Below are 10,088 nucleotides of genomic sequence, written 5' to 3' on the forward strand. Positions count from 1 at the left end.
TGGGGTGGGGGGTGAATAAGGCCACTTACTCGTTTATGGAGATCTAAATTTATTAATAGCTTTATTTATGTTCACTTTGAATGTTAATTCATGAAAGTTCCAGCTTATCTTTAAAAACAGGTTTGTCTCCTATTACATAACTGTGTCCAACTAGATTAAAATATGTAAAAATAGGAAATGTTCTGTCTTAGCATACGTAGAAATGGCATGCTAAGTACGGTGCAGCATCTGCCTGGCTCTTGGGTACACGACACACAAGCCAACAACCAATCCTGAGAATATGTTCGTGTTCTATTTTAATCTCATATAGCATTTTTTAAATCTGTGATGTTAATCTTGTTATTTCCTTAAATTTTTTTTTTCCTTTTCATTTTACTGTGTAGGAAAAATTCTAGAGTGATAGTCTCAGCTGGTTTTATAGTCAGTAAAAATCAGTGAGATGATTATTTTATCCCTCTTGAATCATCATCTGGGTATCTGGGTTTTGAGAGGCACAAAATATTGGGTTGTCGGAAAAGTCATGACGTATTTTTTCTATGTTTTTCATTGCAAAAATGAGTCATGACTTTTCTGACAACCCAATATTACTGTGCGAGTCCTAACCTGTAGGAGACCAGGAGCTGAGTGGTACTGTATTGCCATCTTGGCAGAAAGAAGATGGAGGGAAACTTAGGAGTGATGAGAGAGGAAGACGGTGGGATGACGAGGAGGCAGCTCTTTGCCTCCATTTTTCTGGAGTGAGCCAGGAAGTGTGGTCTGGAGCCAATGGACAGGGACGCTACAATCTTGAAAGAGAAAAACTGAAACAAATCCCATTCAGTTAAGGCTGTTTCAGCTGAGCAAGTGGTTCCTAGTTCCTGGATCTCTTTTTGATTTGGATTTTTATTTCTCTTGTCATAGGAGTTTTGATGTGTTGCAATATGGTATCTTTTATTTAGCCAGCCGCTCTTCTGGGTCTCCATATTATGTTGATTTTTTTTTTTCCTTCTGTCTGTCTTTTAAGCACCAGAAGGTCTCAGTATTATCCAGGTAGAGTGCTTATTTTCATTTTAGGGACACTAATGGGCTAGAGAGGCACCAGGCTTATGTAAACTTGTACTCCCTTCCCTGTTGCTCAGCTTGTCACTGGCGTGTAGAGCGGTTTACTCGTTTTCTGACAGAGCGAGCAGGAAGGGCTCTGATACCGGGAAATCCAGGCCTGTTCATGGAGGGTGGCCTTCTCCCTCTCCCCACCGATTCGTCCCCACACCATGTCCCCAGACCGCGACTCGAACCGTCCCTGTTGTCCTTTGGCAGTTCGGGAACACATGCTACTGTAACTCCGTGCTTCAGGCCTTGTATTTCTGCCGGCCGTTCCGTGAGAACGTGCTGGCATACAAGGCCCAGCAAAAAAAGAAGGAAAACTTGCTGACGTGCCTGGCAGACCTTTTCCACAGCATTGCCACACAGAAGAAGAAGGTTGGCGTCATCCCACCAAAGAAGTTCATTTCAAGGCTGAGAAAAGAGAACGGTGAGTAGTGTGAAGACTAATGTGTTTCAAGGTCTGAAATAAGAATTGACAGTTCTGTGTATCCTCAAAATGAATCCTCTTTTTTTTTTTTTAAAGGGGGGAGTATAGTGTGGCCAACGACTCATATATATTTTAAGAAAAGATTTCTCCTTTCCCACCCAGTATACATCAAACAAAACTGGATAAAAAAGATGGTTAAAAAATTCCTATTTGTCGCCCCATTTTGGAATGGTCTTTTTATTTGCCCCACATTTGGAAGGCATTTTTTTCTGGGTAGGATCAGTGTAACAAGAAAAGTTGCCCAAGGCAGCCTTCTAAGCGGGACACTGATTGGAATAAATCGGTTGATGCAATAATGAAATAAACTAGTACTATCTTATAAACTTGTCATAAGTGATTAAAGTAAATGCATATTATCTACTCAGAGCCCCTGCTGTTTTACAAGTAATATTTCTGATTTTTACCTGCCTAAGACAATTGGCAGATATTAAATTGATACCTTTATATGATAAAAATATCCTGCTGTCATCTGATGTTTTTCTGCTTTGTCTATCTTTTTCTTGGGGTGGGGGTGTGGGGTGGTGGTAGAGATAGATCATTCCAGAAGTTTTCATTGGTAATTTTTATGACTACAGAAATATTTGATATGGCAACTTATGTTTATTCTTGATTTCGGCCTTACTCCAACAGAGTTGCGCAGTTAATCAGATGTTTGTGTTATGAAGCCTCATTTAATTTGATTGCTGTCTTTTAACGTTGTTGTAGTTTATACATAGCAGAATAGAAATAATCTTGAGGAAGAAGTAGAGCACTCCCAAGTCTCATTGTGAACATGATTAATAATGAAGTTTCGCAGCTGCATTCATCTCTAGATTGTTTGTCCTTATGGCAGGGAATGGCAACAGGCTTCTGGAAACATTTGTATTTGGTTTCAGAACATTATCAGATAGATACATTCTCACACACATCCCTCATCTCCCTTACGGGTTTCATTTAAGCTGTTTCCAGGCTGGTCCAGGGTTAATATGATCTTTGGGAAGAGACCCCAGTTGCTCTGGATAAATTACAAAATGAATAATTGATCATTGGTGGTCATGTCATATTAAATATTGATATTTTATCAGGGAACTTATCAACTAATTTCTGCAATTTTCTTTTTTTTTTGTAGAGTAAAAATTTGGTAGTTTTTTATTTACATGATGACTTTAGGGAAATACAGGAAATTCACTTGTTTTTGAGTGTTTAAAAATGGAAATGAACAAATATTCTTTTCAAACTTACCTATTAAAGTTGCAAAGTAAAGATGAATATATTCCATACCTGTCTACTCTTTGAATATAAAAACTGAAGTGGGGCATGTAATATGAAGCATTTTTGTCTGCTTTTTAAGAACCAGCGATTGAAATAATCCTATTCTCCTTTTCAGATCTCTTTGATAACTACATGCAGCAGGATGCTCACGAATTTTTAAATTATTTGCTAAACACTATTGCGGACATCCTGCAGGAAGAGAAGAAACAGGAGAAACAAAACGGGAAGTTAAAAAATGGCAACATGAACGAGCCTGCAGAGAATAATAAACCAGAACTCACTTGGGTCCATGAGATTTTTCAGGGAACGCTCACCAATGAAACTCGATGCTTGAACTGTGAAACTGTAAGCATTAGTAGGGCTCTCGTGTCATTTGTTTGTGGATATTTGTACAGGCCATGCTGTGTGTGAGTGCAGTGTGGTGTTACAGCACCTAGCAGTTGTCTTCAGTATGTGCAGACAGTTCTTTTTCTGTATATGGATCTCAGGTGCCAAGTTTTGGAAGCATATCTCCATCCAACATGTCTCAGCTGGTGCATAGGGTGATGAGGGCACATCTCAAAAACTGGATTGCTTTGCATCCTGGGTGTATTTTAGGATCCACAAATTGAACTCTTTTTTTTTTTTTAATTGGGGAACAGTGTGTTTTTCCAGGACCCATCAGCTCCAAGTCAAGTAGTTGTTTCAATCTTGTTATCGAGGGCGCAGCTCAGTGGCTCATGTGGGGATCGAAACGGCAACCTTGGTGTTATGAGCACTGTGCTCTAACCAGCTGAGCTAACCAGCCGCCCCCACAAATTGAACTCTTGAACTGGACCCCCCCACCCCCCGCCCCAGTTATTTTGAAAAGATTTTTGGTCATGAGGAGGTCATATGTGACTTAGAATAGACCATCTCCCTTAGGAAACCAGTGTGTGGTATGGTAAACTTGAAGTCAGAAGACAGGCTCAATTCCTGATTCTTCAGCAGTTAGTTAGGTGTTGGGGCGAGTCCCTTACATCACTGTTGTGAGCTGGATGAGTTGGTGTGTTTGGATGAGTCTGACACCTGGTAGGCACTTCATGTTAGTTAATTTGAAGACATCATCTCCAGAGCATGAATCAGGATATCATGTTTGCTTGATATATTTGATTTAACACTATGCATGGTCGTATCATGTGATTAAAAGCCCAGCTCTCAAGCCAGGCTGCTGAGTTTGTAGGCTGGCTCAGCCTCTCAGTAGCTATGGGGCCCTCTGCAAATTATTTAGCTTCTCTGTTCTCACTGTCTGTAAATTCAGCATGATGAGAGTGCCTGTCTCAGGGTGGCTGGGGTGGGGGCGATTAAATGAGTTAGCACTTGCAAAACACTTAGGATGAAGCATGGCACATAGGAAGTATGCAATAAATGTCAGCTATTACTACTTATTTTAATGACTAACAAAATAGAAAGTCTCTGGGTTCATCAGGGGTCTCAGAATTTCTTGACATTGTATAAAAAATTCTATAGGATTGTGCATTTTTTTTTTTTCTGGGGAGAGAGTAACTTTCATCAGATTCTGCCAAGGGGCTGGGACTCAGAAATGGTTAAGAAATGTGGCTATAAGTGGGAAGTTCTGTTTTTTGACAGCCTTTCTTCTGTCCTTTTAAACAATTCTGGAATCAATGTTCTGACTTGTTCTTTGTAGAAACAATCAGAAAATATGGCTAAGCAAACAGAGACTAAAAGTTACCAGTAATGTCCCCACCCAGAGATAAATTTGTAATATTTTCTAAAAATGGTGGTCCCATTAGCCCAGAGATAACCACTTGAACATTTGGACGCATATCCTGCCAAAACTTTTTCTACATGTACTTATCTATCTAGAGATTTTTCCTTCCTCCCTTTCTCCTTCTGGCCCTTTGTATTTTATATTCCAGTCAAATTCAAATGAATACAAAAATAGAGAAAAGAGTCTAATAAATCCCATGTGTGTATCACTTGGGACTCAGTGATTGTTACCATATTGGCCTGTCTTGTTCGTCTCTTAGTCCATGCTCCCTCCCCTGCTCACCAAAGTGGTCTATTTTTAAGCAAATCTCAGATAACATGTCATTTCATTTGTAGTTTCTTCATTACTTTGTTATATATCTCTAAAGGGTAAGACATCTTTTCATTTTTTCTTAAAGTAAGTACAATACCATTATCACACCTAAAAATAATCCCTTGAAGTCATTATTCACTGAGTGTTCAAGTTGCTCTGATTATTTCATGTATTTTTTAGTGGTTGCTTAATTCAAATCAGGATCCAAACGTAGTTCATACCTTGCAGTCTGTGTCTTAATCTATTGGTTATCCACCCTCCCACTTTTTTCCTTGCAGTTTATTTGTTGAAGAAATCAGGTTGTTTTGTCCTGTAGAATTTTGCATATTCTGGAAACATCTGTCATGGTGTTTAATATTTGTAGTAAATGGCAGTACGTTTTTATCATCTTACTCTTTGTTTTTACTTAACCCACCTATTTTTATATTTATTTTTCTCTCTTGCCTTCTTTTGGGTCAATGAAATGGTTTTTTTTTCTTTTTTGCATCTATTATATTATTAGTTTTAAATTCTTTTACAGATTACTCTGGAGACTGCAGTATGTGTCCTTGACTTAGTTCATTTTTCACCACTTTCCCAAGAATTCTAGAACCTTTAGAATACTTTATCTCTTCCTTCTTTTGTGTTGTTTTGTGATAAACTCATGAATTTTAGCATTTCATGTGTTTTAATTCACTGCAGTTTTTTATTCTTTTTGATATTTAATTTATTTTTAGAATAACTTTACTTTAAACATCAAAATTAGGGTTATATTGTAAATATTATCATTGGTAGTTTTTTTTTGTTTTTATCTTCTAATAAGGGAGACTATTCCTTGGCGCCATCCTCACCTTACCTCCTATATCTATTCTATCACTAAGTCCCCGTCTGTTGTATCTCTCTAATCCTCTACTTCTCGTCCCCCACTCTCCCACCATAGATCAGGCCACCCATCAGCTCTTGACTGGCAGTCTCAACTGTAACTTCCTATTGGATTTTCTGCTTTTTCTCTTGCCCTCCTTTATATTATTCTCCAACCAAAAATATAGTAATGGCCTCCGATTTCTTTCTTTTCTTTGGAAGATTTTATATACGTTTTGATATATCTGGTTTTTGAAATTTTGTTAGAACTGGCCACCTATCTTTATATTCCTGAAACATATAGTTCAGACTGGCTTGTTTTTTATCTTTGTGTGAATGGAATCATACATATGTATTCTTTTGTGTCCTTTTTTTTTTCTTTCTTTTTTTTTTTTTGCTCAATATCCCTCGTGAAATTAATTTGTATGGTTCCATAATGATTTAGTTCATTTATTTTCATTACCATGTAGTATTCCATTGAATGAATATACCACAACACACTAATCCAGTTTACTTTTGATGGATATTTGGTTGTTTCCAATTTGGGGCAACTGTGAACAATGTTGCTATGAATATTCTCATTCCTATAATCTAATATACACAAATCCAATTTCTTTAGGATATACACATCGAAGTAGATGTGTTAGGTCACATAGTGTGCTTATCATTAACCCTATCAGAAATTATCAACTTCCCAAAGTGGTAGTACCAATTTACACACCCAGTGTCTAAGCATTCTCATTTCTCCACATCCTTTGTATACCCCCTACTCTCAGATGTCTCCACTTTGGATAGTATAGTGGCTGTGTAGGTGAATATTCTTTTATTCAACGAATATGTCCCCTTCACCATCTGCTATGTGAAGGTGCAAGCACTGAGGATACACGAGAGCTATGCCTTTCTGGAACTTTCAGGATGGAAGACAGATATTAATAACAAAATGAATAATTAGTTATGTAATTACGATTGCAAATTGCTGAGAAGTACAGAGCACTCTGAGCTTATGGTACAGGAACCAGAACAAATGGGCACCACATTTTTACATTTGTAGCTAAGAAACCTGCGGTAGACCGTATAGCTGGTCTAATCCTTTTGGTTCTCTTTAAAGTAAACACGTTACTAAATCCATCTTGCAGTAATGTGTGTGGATTTTCAAGACGGCTCAGATGAGAGGCTCGGTCATATTTGTAGTTTTGTTTTTGTCTGTGAACAGGTCAATTGATCCTAACAAATGCAAATATTGCATCTCAAATATTTGTATTGAAAAGCTATTACCTAGCCTGTTATTTCCTGCAGGTTACCATGGATGAGAAGGCTGAGCCCACAGATTTCTCCCAAAAATTTGGATGGTACTGTGAAACTTGTGATAATGGGTTTCCAACCATTTATACTTGGTTTGTGGAAATGAATGAGAGAGTTTGGGTATGTCTTTCTGGAAGATGAGGCAATCTGGAAAACTTATATTTATTCTCCCTGAAATGATTCCTAGATGATTTGAGACAAGAGTGTTTTTTCCCTGGAGTAACTTGGTGGATAATCACTTCCATTTTCTTAGATCCTTTAACTGAACAGGATCCTAGGAGTTATCTAATCCTTTCTCTACCCTTGCCCGAGTCCCTTCTATGACGTCGTAGCCAGTTGGTCACCAGCACCTGCTGGACCCTGTCCAGAGCCAGGGAACTCAATCTCCCGAAGAGATGCATTCCATTTTTAGAAAGCTCTAATTGTTAGAAAGCCCTCTCTACTTTCTAAGAAAATACCTAACCTGCAGGCTTTTTTGTTGTTGTCGTTACTGTAAAATGTTGAGGACTTAGTGTAAAAGAACTTGAACCTAGCATTCAAAGTTTTCTTTCACAGGATGAGGAACACGGCCCCCTTTGAGTAACGTCCTCTGCCTAGAACAGGCAGCCTCTAGACGGTGCTTCAGTCAGTTGCCAAGACTCACATTCATGAACTCTCACTGTGGGATTAAGCTGCACCAGATCCTGAGCAGCAAATTAGCCCCAGGGGGAGGCTTGCCATTGTAGCTGCTAGTTCTTCCAATTGTGGAAAACTCCTGCCAGCCTTTGTGCTTTCAGAAAACAATAATTTTTTTTCTGGGTCTCACCCTTTGTAAATGTTGCTTGTGATTGCAGTACAAATGTCAACTGGGGAAATTATGGAGACAAACAATTTCATTCTGCGATAGACCTGCAGAGACTCCTTTAAGGGGGTAATTCATTGCTGACTCTCAGATAACCTTGAGCAAGGTACTTCAGAATTGAGGCGTGGGGATTTTACTGAGTAGCCTCAGTGCTCCGTTGGTGGTTTTTTTGTTTGGTTCATAAGATTTGTGGAGCCAGTTGGAGCTTAATTTTATTGTTGTTGTTGTTAATTTCCCCCTTTTCATTTAAACAATTTTTGCTTTGCAAACCAGTGGTTTTCAGTGCTTCTTAGTAGCTTTAAGACACATTTCTATCTGTTACTGGAGCCAAAGGTTGTCTAAATAACTGTTTTATGAAGTACCAATGGTAAGGCTCCTGCTTGCTTTGTTTGCAGAGGTTTAAATTGATCTAATAGATCTTCTGAGCCCTTCAGGAAGAGGAGTGGGGATGGATGGTGTGGCCAGGTGTGGTCAGTCACTTACCTGAGGTTCTGTGTCCCTGGCATTCAGGTGGGCTGTAGTTGCCACTTGACCCAACCCCACCATTTTGGCACTGCTCTAAGCCAGCACATTTTCAGTTCCTGGCTGAATGGCATAGAGCTCCTGCCTGGTCACCTCTTCTACTTAAGCCTAGGAAAGGAGCCTCTGAATTTAGAAGCACATTTGAATATGGTTTTAGTGACTCAAGAACTTAGCACAGTTCATGATTTATATGTATGCCTATAAACTAATTTCTATTAATTGATGTGTAATTATTACTTTAAGAAGAGTAAGTAGGATCTCATATCCTTCTTAAACTGGCATTTTCAGGGAACTCAATGCCAAGAATTGGGAGAGAAGAAAGGAGAGTAAGATGTAGCCCATATTTGCTGAGAGTATTGGAGCCTTAGTGATATATATGTTTCCTTGGAGACAAGCTGTATTTTCACTTAGACCAGAATGAGATTCTTGTGTGTGGGAAGAAAATGGTTTTATTTTCTGGCAGCTTTCTGGGAAGAGGGAACAGAAAAAATAAAATTGCTTAATCACTCATTGCTTTTGACTAAGTCAGTCTGGGGCAGGGAGAGAGAAAAAGTCCAAATGGGAGGGTTTAGTGCCATGTTTTGATGTCTCCAGCAAGGTTGATCCACTTGAGCATGCTTTCTCACACTCTTAATTCTGGAAACAGTTTGCATTGGAAATTGAGAAAGTTGCAGTAACTTGATTCAGTTAGTTAATTACGTTTGTACCCTTTCCCCCTCTCCTTGAAACAGCTAAACCAAGAAAGATTTGCATCTAACAGGAGACAGTGTTTCTTTGTTTTTGCTCCCTTCAAGTTACAAGAGCTTTAGTAGAACCTGATCCTAGGTAGGTATTTAAATTATGTATGATTTCTGTTGGCTATAATACTCTCCCCACTCCCCCCCCCCCGGAAGGGCCATTAGGTTTTAAAAAAAGGGGAAAGGTTTTCTTATTAAAAAAATATATAACCGGGGGAAATTAAAAAAAAAAAACAGACACAGGAATTTTTAGAAACCAAACCAGTCATAATTCTGCCATCCAGATGCCTCTGGCTTTTAGATATTTTCCTATTTGTTCAGTCTTTTATTCTGTTATTTATTCATTCATTTACTAAATATTTAATGGGTACCTAATAAACGCTGAAAGTTATTTTATATCCTAGAGATAGAGCAGTTAGAATAAACAGAAAAATTGTACCTGCTCTATTGTTTAGTAATAGGCACATTTAAAGCTATAAATTTTCCCTTAAGCACTGCTTTAACTGCATCCCACAAATTTTGATATGTGTTGTCATTACTTCAGAATATTTTCTAATTTTTCTTGTGATTTTTTTTCTTTGATCAATGCATTACTTAGAAGTATGCTGCTTAATTTTCAAATATTTATTTTTCTAGATATCTTAATGTTATTGATTTAGAATTTAATTCCTTTGTGGTTAGGAAATATATTCTGTATGATTTCAATCTTTTTAAATTTATTGTGACATATCTTCTAACACATTGTCTATCCTGGTAAATGCACTTGAAAACAGAACCTCTCAACATTGGAGCTATTGACATTTAAGATCAGATAATTCTTTGTCAGGTGCTGCCCTGTGCATTTCAGGTTGTTAACAGCATCTGTGGCTTCTACCTGCTAGATAGTCCTATCCCTCAAGATGTGACAACAAAAATGTCTCCAGACATTGCCAGATGTCCCCTGGAAGACTTAAGTTTCCCTTG

The 10,088-nt window shown here is 38.2% G+C and overlaps 1 protein-coding gene across 1 annotated transcript in view; it reads left to right on the plus strand.

Annotated features, from left to right (window-relative positions):
* The window catches only part of USP46 (ubiquitin specific peptidase 46), a 66,046-nt gene that overhangs the window by 20,351 nt on the left and 35,607 nt on the right, over positions 1–10,088 (plus strand). Inside the window, exons 3-4 of the mRNA XM_019640743.1 lie at positions 1,297–1,510; positions 2,937–3,166. Coding sequence (XP_019496288.1) covers positions 1,297–1,510; positions 2,937–3,166 — 444 coding nt within the window. The remainder of the gene's footprint in view (positions 1–1,296; positions 1,511–2,936; positions 3,167–10,088) is intronic.

The sequence above is a fragment of the Hipposideros armiger genome, unplaced genomic scaffold (assembly GCF_001890085.2).
Source record: "Hipposideros armiger isolate ML-2016 unplaced genomic scaffold, ASM189008v1 scaffold_53, whole genome shotgun sequence".
Classification (NCBI taxonomy): domain Eukaryota; kingdom Metazoa; phylum Chordata; class Mammalia; order Chiroptera; family Hipposideridae; genus Hipposideros; species Hipposideros armiger.